Below are 19214 nucleotides of genomic sequence, written 5' to 3'. Positions count from 1 at the left end.
GGAGTCCGTGCCGCAGCAGCGCCCAGGTCCCATGCTCCGCAGCCTGCCCGGTGATGCTGGCGTTTCCGCCGGCGTCAGGCACTCGGGTCCGCAGGGTCGCCCGACTCGGGCTCGGGCTGAGCGCTCCCGCTTTGTTCCAGTCGGCCAAAGGCGACCCCCCTCCCATCCCCCCTCCGGTGCCCCGGGGCCTCGCTACAGTGGGGACCCGGCGCTCGCAGCGCCCTGCGCCTAGTCTGGTGAGGTGGCCGCGCCGATCTGCCCCCGCGCCTCCCGCGAGCCCGCGAGTCCGCCCTCCGCGGCCCGCGCCGCAGTACGAGCCTCCTCCCTCCCGCCCCCCGCGCCGCCGCCGCCGCAGGAGAGGGGGGGCCCGGGCGCGGCGAGGGCGCGCGGCGAGCCTAGAGCCGGTGCGGGGCGCGGGCAAGCAGGCTCCGGCCGCGGCGGGAGGCGCCACCCCGAGGCTCGGGTAGCCGCGCACCGGCCTCTCCTCGCCCTCCGCGCCCCGCACCCGGTCCCCGGGCGCCGCAGCCTTGGCCGCCGCGGGCGAGAGGCTCGCACTCTGCGCAGCCGAAGGAGCCGGCTCTTCCCCGGAGGGTGTCGCCGCCGGCGGCTCGCAGAGTGAGCGGGCCCGGGAGGCGGGGACCGAGCGGCGCGACCCGCCATGGCTCAGGCGGCCAAACAGCTGAAGAAAATCAAAGACATCGAGGCGCAGGCCCTCCAGGAGCAGAAGGAGAAGGAGGAATCCAACAGGAAGCGGCGGAACCGCTCCCGTGACCGCAAGAAGAAGGTAAGGGGGCGGCGGCGGCCCCGCACCGAGGCGCCTAGAGTAGCTGCGGGAAGGCGCTCGATCGGCCGCTCTGGGGCTGACCCTTCCGGAGCGCCGTGGGGGTGGCGGGCAGGACACGCGGCGGGTGGCCCGGGGGCTGGGGCGCGCTGGCCCGGAGAGTCCCTTCAGCACCTTGAACAGAGGCCGGCAGGCCCGCGCGCTTGGAGGAACTTTTGCCGCCTCTGGGGTGGCGGAGCCGGCAAGGGGCTGCACCGCGGCGTTTTCGTGTTGGCTGCCTGGCTTTCTTGGGGAACTGCTTTGGCTGATCGCTACAGGCGCTCCAGAGGTGGCACTGCCCGCTCCTGCTCAGGTGACCAGTTAGTTCTACGCCGCACGGAAATAGCATCCTCCCCAGGTCTCTTAGGACGACCGGGGCGACTGCCCTTCCTGACCCTGTGGGTCCGCGGGAGAATCTAGAAGACGCCACTCAGCCTTGGGCATTTGGCAACATTTTATGTTAAGGTCATTCCAGAGGAGTAGCTGGTGACAGGGAGGAGGAAATTCCCTTAGAAGCCTCTCTGGGACTGTCCAATCCGACCCAAGGCCTGGTCGGAGAACGGCACTTCCATGGGTCAGAATCAGGGAATCTTTCATGGGACAAGGGTCTATACTGACACTCCAGGGATCCAGACCCCTGAAAGCAACTGTTGCTATCTGCGGTCCTTGCTTTCCGACCAATGCATACTAAGGGCCACCTTCGACTAGACCCACTGTCTAACTACCAACATCTGGAGGTCCACAGCAACCCAGCAGCCACCTCTACCACTGGCTAGAGCTGCAGGAATGCCCAGGTTAGGAGAACGCGGACGGAATTCTGGGAGTCTGAGGCAGAGATAGACCCTCGCTTCAGAGAGCCGTTTTAACCTGGAGAAGTTGGTGTGGGACTGCAGGAATGTCCCCTGGCCCGAGAATGGGGTTCCTGGGGCTTCCCCACAGAGGCATTGCCCTTGCTTCAGAAAGACTTCCTCCCTGAAATCGTCTCATTCTGAGAAGGAAATGTGGAAGCTGCAGTTGACAGCAGTGTAGGGAACAGTCTACCTTGCAGTAGGTGGCAGGACAGATATTGGCTCTTTTCCTGGAGACACTGGGTGAGCTGAGATGTTCACTGATTTTAACCTAAAGAATCACCATACCCCTCAAATATACAAGTGTTTCCCCCACTCCTACCCCCTTTTCCCCATCCTGATATTGGCACCTTGTATGTAAATAGTCATTTCACCGCGACACACTCCTTAAGCAAGAGTGGAAGAGGTCTTCCCAAAACAATAGTGAATCAGTTTGGTCTGATGACACTTAGAAGCACAATCCTATCAGGTCCCTGTTAGGGTCTCAGATGCCAATTCTGTAAGTTAGCAGGGAAGTGTACTTCAGAGTGCCTGGGGTTCACCCACTTTCTTTGCAACAGTGTCAGCCTTCTGTATTTCCGTTCTTGTTCTCGATCTTGGGGCAAGGCAATCATCTCCAAAACTCACTCCATGTTTTCAACCCCCGTTCTTGCCTTGAGCTTCCTCTTTCATGCTACAGATACTGGGGTTAACATTGACTAAGAACCAAAATGAAACCCCCCCCCCCCGATTTAATTTCTTTATCATCTACGAAACTCTCTTTGACTGCATGCCTGGCACCCATGTAAACACAGCAATTCCGATATTCACTTTATTTCTTGGATCTTAATCTCTGCATTCTTGGAAAACTTCATTCCACATGTTAGTGCTAGATGACAATAGGTTGCCTTCTCCTTGAATTGCGTTGTTTTGACTTACTAACTGGTCACAGTGTACTGCGTCTCCGTACAGATTCTCATGGTTTTCTGCGGTGTCCCAGGAGCTGTGATCACCACAACATCTAGGACGTTTTCATTTGAACTGATAGAGATGATGTGAACTCCCAGGACACATTCTTTCCTGGGGGATGCATTGTGAGGGTAGGCGGGGCTACTTTCTTTGTATTTCTAGCGATTATGAGTTCTATAAAACATTGAGATGGTCTGGACAGTCAGAGAAGGCAATGCAGCTAAAACCTATAGTAAGCCATGAAACTACTGGGAGGTGGGAGACCCCGGAAGGAAAAGCGAGGGACAAAAGGCAATCTGGGATGGGTCATTTATTTGTTTGTTTGTTTTCATTTATTTTGCAAAGGGTGCTGGGTATCAAATCCAGGGCCTTTTCATGCTAAGCAGGTGCTCTACCATAGAGCTATACCCCTAGCCCCAAAAAAGATAATTTGGAGAATGTTCCTCCTGGGTCTATGTGAAGCAGTGAGCTGAGCATTGACTTAAAGGTTTATATAAGGTGAGGTCTGAATCCAATGTTTACCGGAGAAGCAACATTTTAAGATATAGCATATTAAAGTCAAACAACGGAGGACTATTGATGATCTTACAGATGACCCAAGGCTCTGGAGCCATCTCCCTTGAGTGTAGAAAAAGAACTTCCTACATATGAATGAATATATTACTACGGAGACAGGGCAATTTATGGCAGTGGGAACCTGAGCCAAGGACATGCTGCATTTACTAGAAGGAAAGGTGTCTATCTCACGGGTAACTGCTTAACTGGGACTGACTGAGCAGAGCCACAGCCCTCTCATTTGTAGGAATAATCGCGGTTGTAACCTGAGTGGTGGCTGCTGCCTTTGCAGTTATGATACTGTGTGGGAAGGTGCTTGCTAAGGGGGCTGTGCGTCAGAAATGGGAGTTGACTGACACACATAGAGAACTCAGCTCCAGGACTGGAATTCAACCTGGGAGCTCTGAAGGTGCTCCATTCGGTTTTCTGGTGAAGGAGCAACGTCCTCATCAAGCCCTTGCTGTGCCTCGCTGCGGCTTGTTTTATTTTACTGTTTAAAGAGCAAAACACAGCCATCCTGACATTTACTGCTAGGTTCCCTTGTTTCTGAAGGCTGGAGTGGAAAGGAATAGATGGTGCAGCCTCTGAAAAGGCATTTGCATTTAGAAGGAGAGTTTTCTAGGGCTGAGGCAGCTGTGAGAATGAGAATCTGCGCCTTTGGTGTTCATCCAGAGATCGCAGCTAGGAGGAAAAAGAGATTGTGGAGGCTGGAGAGAAAGCGAGGCAGAGGACTGAGGAGGGGCAGAATTCAAGGAAGCAGCAGTGGGTGGCTGATGGCAGACAGAGCCTCTTTCAGGAGTTCCAAGCCTGTGAGTACGCTGCGGTAGCGTTAACAGGGCTCTCTCAGAGGCCTTCATTCTGTACACCGTCTTCATGTCGGATGCTGATGCACAGTAAGCTTTGACCATGTTCTGTGTGTGACTGGGTGCTCACCGCCTAGCTCAGTCCTTCACACACAAGGGGCGTGCAATGGATGTTTGTAGAATTAACGGTTTGATGAGTGAATTACGTTTGTTTCTGCTGGCCCGGCATTGTCTTGGCTGCGGCCTGTGTTCAGGTGCAAACTACACTCTTTGGCTATCTTTAGGGGAGATTGGAAGGGAGCCTGATGCATCTTTTCCAAGTCATTTGCATTGCAATAGCAACCTCAGCCAGGCAGGGGGACTACCTGGTCTTTGGGTGTAGCATTCTGCTGATGAGCATGTCGCTAGTCCCTGCAGGGTATCTGCGGTGCTACATGTCAAGTGGTTTGAGCTGTTTGGAACAACAGTTTCTTAACAGGGCCTCAAGGAGCCAAAGCCTTGTGGATACACAGTGGAAAGGTGTAGGCAGGAAAAAGAGAAAACTCCTGCCCTGGCTGCAGGCACAGAAGAGCTCTCGGCTCTCCTCCTTTGCCCAGCTTCTGGGCAGTGGAATGGTGGAGAGGGTACTTGCCTAAGTGTGGGGGAGTTGGTGGAATAGAGTGGGGCAGGGTTGGGGACTGCAAGTTAGGCAGGGGTCATGCTGCCCCAGGACTCATACTGGCAAAGAGCTACAAGTTAAAACCTCAGTTATCTCCCAGTGGGTTTATAAACTCAACCTAAGAGCTAAGTTGTAGGCTTCAGATAATGGTGTTCCTTATGTCTTCAAACCTTGGCCCTGTGGCTAGGCCAATTTGCTAGCACATGCTGTAGGGTGAGCTGATATTTGTGTGTGCACTCCCCACTTTGTTTTTGAATTGCCTAATTTTTGTACTGCATGTGGATTGTTAGAAGCACCCATTTATTAATAATTGCAAGACTTTAAAACATATTACCACTCTGATAACCCTGTTTTGACACTTGATTGTAGTACATGGAGAACTTCAAAAATAGGAAGCAGTCCCTTTAGCTCTGGCTGTGGCTGAAGGCATGGTTTTCCCAGCTTATTTCTTGCTCTGGGGCCAGCCTAACTCTTCCTTTCCCAGTGCATGGTATCTTTCACTCCCCAGTCATAAGCTAGAGCATCCTGGATACAGAAGTGCAATGCCTGGTGTACCCAGCACTCTGTGGGTCTTCGCTCTTCACAGCTGCCCCACAGAGCAGATGGGGCGGAAGCTGATACTCCGCCTAGACCGTGGACCTCCTTGGGAAGTGGTACAGGTTGTGGCCTGCCTGCAAGGCTCTGTTTTCCTCGCCCCGGCAAAGGCTGCTCACTTACTAGTTTTGCTTTGGTCTTCTCAATATGATAAAATGTTTTAGCTGACAGGTGAGGGCTGTGCTCATAAGAGGCTGTGGTAACATGGGTTGTAACAAGATGGCTACCGCGCTTTGTTCCCAAGGTTCACGTTCAGGCAAGGAGCTTCACTTAGGTGATGGACATTTTTGAGGTGGACCCTATTGGGAAGTCTTCAAGTCACTGAAAAAAATGTGGCTTAGAAATGCATTGTGGGAACTTGGCCTCTGCTCTCTCTTGTGCCCCAGTGGTAGAGTGAGTGGTTTGGCTTTACCAAGCTTTCCCCACTACTGTGTGCTGTTCTCATCACAGGCTTCAGGGTAACGAGACCAATCATCCACAGACTGACACCTCTAAAACTGTGAGCCAATGGACATTTCTTCCTAATAAGTTGATTATTTCAGCTATTTGTTATAGTGATGGAAATCTGATAGTACGGGGCTAATAAATTGTTTTTGATTAAACCCTGTGGCCAAACCTCAGTGTGAAACATTGGTGGTCATCCGAGAAGGCCAACACATTATTATCTCAGTGATAGTCAATGAGAAAAAGGCTACTTTAAACCACACCTTCATTTCATTTCCAGGAAAAAATGAAGTTGATATTTGGAATAGATTTATTGTCCCATACCCACTCAATCGTCTGTGCAGAGTCTGTATTGTGGGATGAGCTTGACTATTTCAGGCTCGTTAAAGCCCAGCATGGGCGTGCAGCTGTATATCAGTAGGTCACATGAAATAGGTCACGTGAAAGTGGTTCCTGGTTTCTCTGAGACTAGTCATGATCAAGACCATGGCCAATGACTCCAGGGTGTAGAGCACACAGAGGATGAGGCATGTTGGATTATGGATTTACTGGATTTATGGGTGGGGGAAAGATCTGGATTTTAGGAGCACCAAGCACAGAATATTCCCCAGAAAAGAAAAAAAATTGCATTATACATCGTCAAACCGAAGCCAGATAACTACTTTGGACTTCTTGTCTCATTGACTTCCAATGTGACCAGATCCTTTGCCTCTGAGAAGATTGCTCTGCTGTTTGCTTGTTTTTCAAGGAAGACTGAGGCATGCCAAAGTGGAGCATAGGTGCGCTCCCTCCTTGGAAAGGAAGGGATTACAAATTAGAGGCTTAGCACAGAGCTGCAGGACTCTGGTTGCAGCTGCCTCGACTGTGTCCAAAGGCTCCTGTGGATGTTTTAGAGTAGCCTGCTTGGTGGCTGGGAACCCCTAGCTGAGCGTCCAGAGGAAGGCAGGGGTAAAGACTGGGTGCTAAGAACCCTCTCTTTTCCTTCCGGTTCGTCTGTCTTGACAAATGTTTCCCTAACTTTCTGATTCAGCTCTTCCTCCGCCTGCACATAATCGGCATCCTGACCGTGCAATCACTCAATAGAGTGCTGATGTGAGTAACTGCGCGGCAGCCGCATTCCTCCATGGCCTCCTCCTTTCTCCTGTTATCGAGGGCGTTTGCATTTTACAGGGAATGCACAGAGTGAGTGCAGACTTCCAAGATTGATCGGAACTGCCAGAAATGGGTAAGAGCTGGCCTTAGAGTTGTCTAGGGATGATCCACAAACCAGCCTGGTTGCACAAAACTGGCCTTAGATAAAAGATGTGTGCTGGAGGGCCCCTGGGGTGGGGGGAGTAACTGCCAGATGGGGTCTCTGGGCTTATAGGGGTCATCCAGAAGTGTAGGACAGAGCATCCAATCGTGCAAGTAGCGTGTGTGGCTGCGAGGAAGTGGACTCTGGATGGGGAGGTGGTCAGGAATTGTGGGCCTAGCAAGGGGAGCCAGCAGCACAGGCTGGAGAAGAATCTCAGGTGGGTCAATTAGGAGGGCAGAGGAGACTCTGAGGCAGAGAACATTACTTCAGCCTGAGCTAAGCAAGTAATAGAAACAACACCTATGCCCAGGCTATCCTGAGCTGGGATGGCAGGTAGGGACCTAAAACCAATGAAAAACTAGAGAATTGTTTGGGTAGTGGAGTCCCCTGTGTGAGCACTGGAGAGGCGTGCTCTAGGGCAGTTCCAAGTCCCCTTTGTTGCGTGTTAGCATATTTGCATATACGTTGACCTACAAAAGTTGTTGATCGTAGATGTGTGTGCTTGTGGGATTCAGCATTTACAGGGACTCATTTTTGCCTTGGTGTTTGGGTCGGTAGTTGGTGGCATCCTTTGTTGAGCTAAGGAAGAAAGGAGCAGTGGAAAACAATGAGTGCTTTCTCGGAATTATGCCCTTAAGTAGCTCCCTGGCAGACAGAAAGAGAGCGAGCATATGGGAACATCTTAAATATGGGTGGGGATCTGTTCAACTCTGTGCCCTCTAGCAAGGCCTGGAATGTAGGCATTCTGGGTTCTTTAAATACGGCACATGTGGCTGAGCTGAGAGAACACAAGAGCTAAAAGATGTTACTGGAGAATCCCACACCAGAGGTGGGCTAGAGGGGGCAAGGCCACCTTTTTCCCGCTTGCTTGTGTGTGTGTGTGTGTGTTATCTGGAGCTGAATTCAGTGCCTTGTGTATGCTATACAAACTTCCTACCACTGAGCTAGCTCCCCAGCCAGTTTTCAAAGTTTTTGTGTCGAGATAGTGTTTTGGATTAAGGGGACAACTCAGTGAGTTAAGTCTGCACAAGCTTGAAGACCTCAATTTGGATCCCCAGCACCCACATGAAAAGTTGGGTGCCTGTAACCCAAGGACTGGGAGCAAGAGCAGAGCCTTGAAGTTTGCTGGCAGCCAGTGGCATAGGTCAATGAGCTCAAGGTTCAGTGATGGATGCTCTCTCAAAAGACAAGGTGGACAATGATAGAGGAAGATATAGGACAAAGATAGAGCAGTCATCCCTGGCCTCCATATGAGCAAGCACGGTGGGTACCACATCCCCACCCCTAAAAAGAGGGGGGCAGAGTCTTGCTAAATTGCCCAAACTGGCCTCAAACACCTGTTCTGGTTCAGCTTCTGCCACCGCACCCTGCCCAGCTTACTTTAAAGAAGGGGCTGACGCATAATTACCTATTTGCTAGCATGTTATACATTCCAAACACAGTGCTTCTGTTTGCTCCGTTGTTCTTCAAGGAGACAGAGTCTTTCTGTGTCACTCAGGCTGGTCTTGAAAACCTGGATTCAAGTGATCTCATGCCTCAGTCTCCCAAGCGCTGGCATTGCAAGCATATACCACCAAACTTGGCGACACTGATCATCTTTGATGTGTGTTTCTAGATAATTAAGTTTTCCTTTTAATTCTTCTCTGTATTCGCACAATTAAAAAAAAACCCGACACAGATAATTTATGCATAGACAGAAGAAAAAGATGAAGGATACCCTGCTTGTCAAAGAGGACATCTGAGCCCAGCCTTCTGGGGAGCAGAGCTGGAGTTGATAGATGATGTCACACTCCAATTAAGAATCCCAAGGTGGTGTGGACTAGAGCCAAGTAGGCGACAGTGTCCTGGCTCAAAGTGGAGCTGGACCATGGTCCTTAAGACATCTGGGCATGGAATGAGTCCATTGTAAACTACCTTGAAAATAGGTGTTGGGCTTCATACTGTACTCAGCCTCTGGAGTGATCCTCCAAAAATGCAAATCAGTTTTGCTTCCTACTCAAAACCTTCTTTGGCCTCCTGATTTCCCTGAAATGAACTCCAGCCTTATTAGCTCTGGGCCGCCTGGTTGATCATAAATTTACCATCCTGTCATTTCTGAGATGAACTGCAAACATCTTCAGGACCTTAAGGATGAAGGCTTTCACTTGCTGCTCGAGTTTCCTGTATCTAAATCCTTAGCTTTATCCACTTATGGCAACTCTTTCATCAGAGCTCAACTTCAACGTTGCCTTTCTAGTTCTAAATAGCCACCGGGTAAGGCTCCCTCCCGGTAACACTCCTGGATATCTCTGAGTAAGGTCCCTGGAACCTCAGAAGGGCTTTAGTATTCTGGAAGGAGAATTACTATGCATAAACTATCGGGAATGTAGTAAGCACTCAATGATTTCAGTTCAAACACTCAGGTTTCCACTCCCACCCACCTCCAACATCCACCCCGGGGCAATCTAAAACCCCAACACAGGCACAAGATGCTGTGGGGATGTGAGTGGCAAAGAGAACCTCATGTCTGAGAGGATAAATAAGATTTCAGAAAATGTAGCCATTAGAATTTTCCTCTTTAACTCTAATAAGACTTAAAACATGAAAATTTAGTCCCACTTGTATATAACTTAAATATTATGAGTTCCTTTCCAGAGATCACTATGAAGGTCGATTCTGATGTTTGTTTAGTAACGCCAGAGTTTTCGGAAATGACTTAGGAAAGACTGGAGAAAAGTGAATCCGACCATAGCTCAGTGAAGACTCAGAAACAAACCAAGCCAGAATAGCTTTGGGGTCTGCACCGTGGGCAGGAGTGGCATTAGCTGTACAGACGCAACTCCCCCCTCATCATGGATGGTTAGCAGATCCATGTTAGAGCTGTCCGCAGGGCTGCATTGATTTCTATCTACCCTTGACCCTGGAAATGAGCTTCTGCTCTGAGATCACACGGAGCTGGAGACTGATGGGATATGGGGTGATTCCCACCATCACTGTCCTCTCGCTGAGGGTGGCCTGGCACCACTGCTTCCCTGGTCAGTCTGGGGAACCATGATACCACTGCTGAACTCAGAGGGAGGGCTATTTTTTTTTCTGCTTTAGGTTGAATAAACCATTAAACCGTAGACAAAGTTTCGTGTGTGTGTGTGTATGTGTCTTCTTCCTTGTTTTACAGATAATGAACTTAGGAATTTATGCTGGTCACGGCTCTATTTGAAGGACATTGAAACGACGTTCGAATTTATCAATCTATTATCTCTGCCTGTTTGTCGTGTGCACTGTTATGGATAGAATCCAGGGTTTCCCCCATGCCAACCAAGTGCTCCACCGCTGAACGCAACCCAGCCTCCTCCAGTTTTAATGCTTTCCACCCAAATGTCAATATTGCCGCCACAAAGCAGATGGGGAAAAGTGCTGTGTGCAGCGCATCCAGGGGATCCGCCATGCCGCCAACTCTCCATGAAGGGGTTGATAGGTGTCGGGTTGGAGGGATGCTGACTCAGCGGGAAAGGTGCCAGCTGTGCAAGAATGGTGACCTGAATCGGATCCCTAGAGACCAAACCAAAGTAGAAGGAGAGAACAAAGTTGTCCTCTGACCTTCCCATGCGCACAGTGGCACACATGCCTGCGTGGACCATGCACACACAGTACTAATAAAGGGTTCTGAAGGACTGGCAGGCACACGGCGGGGCAGACGCTTCTCTCTGCCCTCTGATCTCAATTGTGCTGTTTCCAAGAAGCTTTGCTGCTCTTGCCCATCCAACCCAGTGTTTCTTCTTGTTGCCAGAGTTACTTTAGCAATATTTTATTTTATGTTCATGGGTATTTTGCCTGCATCTATGTCTGCGTACCACTTGTGGGCCTGGCATCGAAGGGGGACAGAAGAGGTTATCATACCCTGGAACTGGAGTTACAAACAGTTACAGTTTGTGGGTGCTGAGAATCGAACCCTGATCCTCTGGAATAGCAGCCAGTGTTCTTAATTACTGAGCCACCTCTTCAGCCCTAAAATCGAACCCCTTCAAGTTGCTTTCCTACGGTCTCTAGGGCAGGACCTAATTCTTTCCAAGGGCAGACAGGTCACCTATTAGCTGACTGCTGTTAGTCCTCTCCGTGGTCCTGGGCTAGCGCCCCACACAGGCTGCTCCTTTGCATCGTTTCCTTCCCATTGCCCCATGTCATAGTCCAACTCTCTACAATAGCAGGCTTGGCGGTAAATGGATATTAACAAATACATGGAAGGTATCCGACACAGAGTTGTGGTTTTGCTCGTTCTGTGCCCAGTCTGTGCAGCGCCTGGTTCTCCAACACTGATGCTGCTGTGAGCAGATGTGGAGGAGACGGCAGACAGACTGAGCCCATGGCTGCTGGAAGGTTATCTGTGCTCAGTCGGCATATGAGGTGGCTGGAGTATAGGTCTCTGCTGCAGAACCTGTGTGTTTCAGCTTTCTGTGACTCTGTCTGCCTTATTTAGGGGAGATGAGGCCCCTTCTCTTCCTCCTCCTCCTCTTTCTCCTCTCGTTTTAAATACAGTGGCATCTGCCACAAGTGTACATGGAGGAGTTAGGAGCCTGATAGCCTAATCCTCACAGTGCAAGGTGACTGGCCCTGACATGCTCTCAAGGTCACAACTGGAGGGAGTATCATCTCCTGCACCTCAGAGCAGTGTAGGGCACTCTGATTCTGGGGGAGAGGACTGACTAGCTGTGGCTACCCTTTTTTTCTGGAAAGCAGATTCAGCATTCTGTGGCATATAAGATGCAGCTTGCCGGTCAGACCTGTTGTCTTAGGAGACCTAGGTGTCATAGAGACTGTTAGAGGTTTCATTGGGTTTGTGTTGTGGCAACAAGTGGTATAATTAACTTATAAAGAGAAACAGGTGAGTTTGGCTCACAGTTTTGGAGTCTCAAGACCATAATCAGGCAGGCACATTGCTTTTAGACCTCTGGTTGGGATGCCATATAGCGATAACAGAGAGCACATGGTGGAGCCCTATTCAAATCATGGAAGGCTAGAGTCTCAGATTCCTCTCAAAGACATATTCCTGAAGACCTTTGTACTCCCCGCTAAAGTTTCCATACCTTCCAGTGGTGCTACCTTGGGGACCAAGCTTTAAAGACACAAGTTTTGGAGAACACTCAACATCTAACTCAGAGTGGAAATGAACTTATCTATTGGGAGCAATTTCTAGAATTTTCAATTACTAAATTTCTCTGAAAATTCTGTTTCTGTTTTGCTTCTGCAAACTAAATATTGGGGCTGGAACGCAGGGCCTTGCACATGCTGGGTCAGCAGTCTGTCGCTGGTCTGCATCTCCAGTTCTTAGACATTTGAGACAGGGCCTTGCCATGGCCCCCAGGTAGACCTTGAACTCAATCCTCTTCCCTCAGCCTTCCCAGTGCTAGGTTCACAGGTATGCCCCCGCAATTACTCCGCCATGAACTTCTTTTTGAACCAGTCTTTGCACCAGGGGCTATCTCTCCCATTCTCAAGTGCCTTGCTTCCTTGTTCTCATGGAATCCTGGGTACTAAACACTTTCCCCATCTTGTTCAGTAACAGTTCTGCAGGGGTTGGGAAAGAGCAAATATTCCAGGAAGGTAATGGCTTGGTAGAGGCTGCCATCGACCTAGAAACTCTCTGTAGCTGTGTTTCTGGAAGATGAGCCATCAGATGCCCAGGGGAGCAGGATGCACAGGGACCTAGATCAGAGCCCAGTGGTCATCAGAGCCCACATGCCATCCAAGGCTTCATGCCGTCCGTCTTCTTTGCAGCCCTGCAGGGAGTGGGGAGGCATGCTTCTATTCTACAAAGAGGAGACAGTGTACTTCACAGTGGTCCAAAGTGGCAGAGCCGAGAGGAAAGTCTCCGCCTCTCTCTCTGAAGCCCCAATTTGTAACAGATACTTGGTGGCATGTGTAGGATCAGTGGGTCAGGGTTCTCATCATGTTTTGGTTTCCTCATCAATCACCCGCCCACCCTGCTTCCAGCAGGAGAGTAGTGAGGATTATCCAGCTGCATCTGATGTTTCCTCCACAGGGGAGGTTGAACAGGGAATGCAGAGGGCAAGCAGTGTCTCTCATGCTCTTCAGACTCTCCACTCTTGGCTGGTGCACAGGACGTCCATTTTACAGCCGAGATTCAAAGGCTCAGGGAGATCAAGGCACAGTTCCTAGAGCTGGAGCAGGGCTCCGTCGAGCTGCCTGGCTGCAAACTGATGAGAAAGACAGGAGGGACTAAAGACATTTAAAATGCATGTATGTGTAGGGTGTGGGCTCCGGTGTGCGTGCATCTGGAAGCCAGAGGACGTCTTCGGGGTCACTCTCAGTCACTCTGAGACAGGGTTCCCTACTGAACCCAAAGCTCGAGGTTTCTGCTAGATTGCATAACTAGCAAGCTCTAGGGATCTGCCTGTGTCCACTTTCCCAGCATTTGGGGTTGTAAAAAAAAAATGCTACTGCACAAGTTGGGTGTGTGTGTTGGGGGGTGAGCACTGGGAAGCAGAATTCAAGTCCTCATGATTGTAAGGCAAACACATTATTTCTTGAGTTCCAGCCCCTAGACACTGTTCTGGAACTCAGCACAGAGCCCAGAGCTGAAGTGAGCTCTGTGTAGCAGCTCCCTTGACTGATGACTAAAAGGCCAACCCCAACCACTTCAAATATGGGTGCTGAGCTAGACACAGCTGTGGGCATAGGTGTGTGTGAGTGAGTGTGTGTGTGTGTGTGTGTGTGTGTGTGTGCGCGCGCGGGCATGTATGTAGAGGGAGAAGGAGAAACTTGAATATGACCAGAAACATGTCTAGATACCTGTGGTATATGAATGGTGGCTTGGAATAGAAGTGTTAGGAATTACATGCTGGTTCCTTAAGACTGCCTCTTAAGCAGTGGCTGCATGATCTTGCAAGTAATTATTTCATTCCTTTGGGCTTCTTTTTTCTCACCTGCAGAATAAAGAACCTGGACTAGACTAGGTAACAAGCTTGCTTTACAAAAAAAAAAAATACAGCTTTTATTTATATGTATAGCAATTATACACTTTATTTACATGTATTCACCATTTTATTTATTTTGCTGTGTTGTGCAGGCTGGCTTTGAATTTCTGGGTTTACGCATCTTCCTGCCTCTGTCCCTTCTGTAGTCGGGATCCCAGGTATGTCCTTGTACTAGCTAGACAGCATATTGGAGGGTATCTGGGAGAGCCCAGATGCCTCCTCTTCAAGAGAAAATTCAGTGAGGAAAAGGAAATGGCTTGTCCACAGCACATAGCTATTTTTAGCAGCCAAACAAGTTCTAGAATATGTGTCCAGGCCCTACTCCTCTGCGGGCTGGCAAGAAAGCCCAGCTATTAGAAGCAGAGTGTCTGAGTCTAAAACAGAGGGGGAACTTGGGGAGGAGAGGCCCTTGTTCTGTGGTCCAGCGTGGAAGCAGGTCCATTGCCAGCGGCCGCCGGCGCAGCTGCTGCAGGAGCTGCCTCAGCGCTGCTGCTGCAGCTGCTAAATTATTCAGGATCTGCTGGTGCCTGCAAAAGAGGAGACAGCTACCAGGCTCAGGTTCAGCTGTTGTCCTCTCGTGGGTCCAGGGGGAGAAATGTGCCCTCAATACAGGATTCCAAACTACTCCTTGCTCTGTGTCCTCGTTAGTCTTTGGGGATGCCATATTCAGTTTGGAATGTTGGGGAGCACTGAAAGCCATGGCTTGCTGAGAACTCTTGGTTTGTTCCCTACCTCTAGTCTCATATGGACTTGGATCTTTCTTCCATCAAGGAGCAGTCTGGGATGACTTCCTCAAGGGTCAGAGTCGAGCATCAGCCTTGAAAGAATGACCGTGTTCTAGGAAGGCTTTTCTGACTGTACAGGGCAGAGAGGTTGTCCCTTCCTGCTCCATGAGCACTGATAGTCTATTACAGCCCTCATTGCTTGGTGTGTTTAAATAAGAGTTTGACTGTACTGGCATTTCACTTGTATTTTAATAAATAACACTTGCCTGAGGATCAGAAAAGTAAAACAGCCACACTGGCTAGCCTTATAGACCAGGCAACAATAACACACACCTTTAATCCCAGTAGGCACACTAGCTTGCCATAGAAACCAGGCAGTAGTGGTGCACACCTTTAATCCCAGAGTTAGAGAGGATTATAAAAAGAGAGGAGACAGCTCTCAGACACAGAATCCTGGAGGCAGGATCGCCATTTCCCACTGAGGTTGAGGTAAGAGCCCGTGGCTGGATGCTTTGCTTTTCGGCTCTTCAGGTTGAACCCCAATTGTGGTCTCTGAGTTTTTATTAACCGTGCTTCATTTGACAGACTTGTGTTGTGATGCAGCAGAGAGTAATATTTCAGCCTGTTTTGCAAATGCTCAGCTGTGAGTGAGGAAGCAGTCACAGTCAGAGCACACAAGAGTATGGCAATAAACTTTATTAATCAACACTCAGGGTGCTGGCTAGGTTTATGTCAACGTGACACATGGTGGAATCATCTGAAAGGAGGGAACCTCAATTGGGAAAATGTCTCTTTAAGACCAGGCTGTAGGCAAGCCTGTGGGGCATTTTCTTAATTAGTGATGGATGGGGGAGGGCCCAGCCCATTGTGGGTGGTACCATTCCTGGGTTGGTGGTCCTGGGTTCTATAAGAAAGAAGGCTGAACAAGCCAAGGGGAGCAAGCCAGCAAGCAGCACCCTCCATGGCCTCTGCATCAGCTCCTGGCCCCAGGCTCCTGCCCTGTTTGTGTCCTGCCTGGTTTCCCTCATTATGACTAGTGATATAGAAATATAAGCCAAATAAACCCCTTCCTCTCCGGTTAATTTGGTGATGGAGTTTCACCACAGCAATAGTTACCCTTACTAAGATACTCAAATTCAGACTTTATTGTTTAGAAATATTACCCATTTCACCCCGGCCATGTATGTGAAGATCATTCTTAGCTTGGGAGTCACACAGAACCTGGCAGTAGGCTGGCCTAGGCCTTTGAGTCTTGCTTACCAACCACTGGGTTAAATGTTTCCTTTCCATGCTGAACATACACAGGGGCCCACCTTGGTCAGCTTCATGGGTCCCAAATCTGTCAGTTGGATGAATAGACCCAGTGACTTGCCTTTAGCTCAGACACAGAGGATAACAGATATAAATGCTTTTGAGCCTCCAGAAGAGCAGGCACACAGGCATCATTACTGTGTGTTTTTATGTAATACTGGGCATGGACACCTGGACTTTGGCGTGTATGAGGTAAGTGTCCTACCACTGAGCTGTATCCACAGTCATTGCTGTTTTGAGACAGGGTCTATATAGTTCAAGATTGGCTGGAAGTAGCTATGTAGGCCAGTGCCAAACATGCAATCCTCCTGCCTTTCCTCTTGAATGCTAGGATTACAGGCATTCATTTCCTACCTGATTAGAACAGGCATTATTTTTCCTGAGCAGACTCGTTCATTGCAAGAGCTTCAGGGCCTTGGGTTTCACACCAGCAGGGCAGTTGCTGTTGGTCCTCCGTGCACAGGGAGGTGTGAGGGACAGCAGATTGCTCCGCTACTGGGGATTAGAAGCCTCTGGGAGCCTGTGTTTTGGAGGGAACCGGAAGCAATCTGGTGCTGGCCTGTGTTTGAAGGCTTTGCCTTCCAGCCTGCCTCTCCCTGGCATGGCAGGCACTCCTGGAATGAGGCAGGAATGTCTGTTCTGTTGAGGCAGAATTGTTACACATAGCTAAAATTAGATGTTTTGTTTGAATTATGTTAATTTGACTTAATTGCTGGGGAATGTCAATGTTCTTCAGAAATCCCAGAGCTCTGCCAGTCTAGAATAGCAGGACTCTCTCTCCTGTGCACTGCCTCCCCAACCCCAACATGCTTTGATTCTCTCTTCTGGGGTCCCACAATAACTCAGAAGGGCCGTAGTCAGGGATGTGAAGTCCAGGACAGCCCGCGGTGATGAGTTTATGTTCCTTAGGTCCAACCCTTATTTGATTTCTCTGTGACTTCTGTTCTACTGGTGATGTATTTTATTTTATTTTTTTTTTTTCCGATGATGTATTTTAAGCGCGCTGGGTTTGGGGGCTTTTGTTTGGGTTCTTTTCAGTTGTAAGTGATGCTGGCTTCATGGTGGGCATCCTGGGCAGTTGTACAGGGTGTCACCCTCTGAAGGGTCAGTGCTTCTTTCAACGCTCCATGGTGACTATGTTGATATCACTCCTCGTCTGTGCACAGGGGGGTTTGCATTTCATTTTGCACTAGACACGCAGGTTGCAGAGCCAGTCCTGGCTGTGTGATTGTCTTCCCAGGCCAACACTCATATTTTTTCTGAGCAGATGACCTTGAGTGTGACTTGCTTTTGGCCCCGGCAGCTGGACTGTCTAGAGGAAATTCTTGCATGTAAACAGCTTTCTCAGACCTTGTCAAAGGTGAGTCCCTGAGTGGCTGCTTGTGAGGGGACCGGGACCCATCTCTGACCCCTCTTCTCTCCCCCAGCTTGGCCTGTGCCATCAGGGCATGACTGTTATGTCAAAGGAACTTCATGTGCCATCTTCCCAGCCAGGAACAATGAGAGTCTCCCACATCCCAGATCCCCACAGACTCGGCTCTCTAAAGGGGACTGTCATTGCTGTAAATTGCATTTTAGGTTTCTTTTATATATCTTATAATAGTTTGTGAGAGGTGGGAGTCTGGTTCTTCTCTCGGGCTCTGCTGCCTTTAAGAGTGTTCATGGATGTGCTTCTAGTTGATTGTTATACCAGGAGTAATGGCAGCTACAGGCAGTGTAGTATTTTGGAGTGTAGCAAGTTGGGGGCCGATTTTCTCCGCTAAGTAAGTTCTTCATCTCCCCCTCACACTGCCACAGCCCTGTGGGCCTTTGTTCTGGCCTCTCACACACTTATGACTTGCTATCCCCTGATCTCATGTCCTCCTCTTGCTATGACAAGTGCCATCACTAAAAGCAAATTGGGAAGAAGAAAGTTCATTTGTCTTACCCTTCCATGTCATAGTCCATCACTGAGGGAAGTCAGAATAAGAGCTCAAGCAGCAGTTTGAAGCAGAAACATGGAGGAAAACTGCCATTTGGCTCATTTGCAGGCTCACCCTTAGCTAGCTTTTTCATAAAGCTTAGGGAATGATGCTGCCCACAGTGGGCTGGGACCTCCTACATGACCCAACAATCAAGACCACCTCCCTACACATACATGTCCACAGGCAAATTGAGAAACCCCTCAACTGAAACTCCCTTCTCAAATGACTCTAGACTGTTTTAAGTTGACAGTCAGAGCTAACTGGGACACTCCATTTCATGTTAGCTTAACATACAGATACATCACCTTCTCTGTCCTCTTACTATCACAATATCAAACATAGTTCAATTTTAAAAAGCTTTTATGAATTTCAGTGCTTAAAAGGTTGAATATAGCTTAAAAGCAAGTTACACACTTCTTATTCCAAGTGAAAAAGGCCAAGACATGGGAAAAATCAGATCAAATAAAACCTACTCATGTAATCCATATCCTCTCGTTCAGTGTTTAACATGTGGGATTTACTCACTGTGTAGTCTTCTGGCTCCAAATCTGCCATCAGCAGCACACATAGCTTGTGTCAGCCTCTCCTGGCCTCTCCACATGGACTCTGACCTTTCTCACAGTGCAAAACCTTGCTTCTCTCCATGATGCTCATAGGTCAGCCAAGTTTTTAATGAATGCTTGGGTTTGATTTTCTATATCTTGGGCTTCATGGCTGTTGGAGAAGCAATTTTTTTCCAGGACACACTTGGGAAACTTTAGACTGTCTATTTTGTTTGTTCGTTTGTTTGTTTTTCGAGACAGCGTTTCACTGTAGCTTTGAAACCTGTCCTGGAACTAGCTCTTGTAGGTAAGGCTGGCCTCGAACTCACAGAGACCCACCTGCCTCTGCCTCCCAAGTGCTGGGATTAAAGGAGTTTGCCACCACTGCCTGGCTAATTAAGGTTTTTCAGTGAGCTCACCCTTTTATTTGTCAGTTCATCCAGAGCTCCTGGAAGCAACAATAGCTAGATGTACTCAAGTTGGCATCCAAGATTAGCCCTCACAGGTACAAAATTTGTGCTTGTGGCTAGATTTTCCTAAATGAGACATGATCATTCAAGGAAGAGGTAGCTGTAGAGTCTAGAAACCAAGGGCCAAGTGTAGTGAATAAGACCCAAGGATTTGCTCTAGGGCTATCCAGTGTGATCAGGCCCAGTCCTGATCCCCAGAAATATCAGTGAACTTCAATTGGACACTGATCAATTTATTAAATCCCTAACCTGTGCTCCTTTGTTTAA

General features: G+C 49.2%; 1 protein-coding gene across 7 annotated transcripts in view; it reads left to right on the top strand.

Moving 5' to 3' along the window:
* The first annotated feature begins 469 nt into the window (after positions 1 to 469).
* Ank1 (ankyrin 1) overlaps positions 470 to 19214 on the top strand; it is a 177211-nt gene continuing 158466 nt past the window's right edge. For 2 of the 7 annotated variants that reach the window (XM_057752204.1, XM_057752202.1), the window contains exon 1: positions 494 to 784. In XM_057752204.1, coding sequence (XP_057608187.1) covers positions 659 to 784 — 126 coding nt within the window. In that variant the 5' untranslated portion in view covers positions 494 to 658. Of the gene's footprint in view, positions 785 to 19214 lie in introns of all 7 variants that reach the window. The other 5 variants (XM_057752209.1, XM_057752200.1, XR_009055671.1 and 2 more) reach the window with 4 other exon arrangements.

This window comes from Chionomys nivalis, chromosome 20 (assembly GCF_950005125.1).
Source record: "Chionomys nivalis chromosome 20, mChiNiv1.1, whole genome shotgun sequence".
NCBI classification, from domain to species: Eukaryota; Metazoa; Chordata; class Mammalia; order Rodentia; family Cricetidae; genus Chionomys; species Chionomys nivalis.
This window is presented reverse-complemented; position numbering and strand designations above follow the sequence as displayed.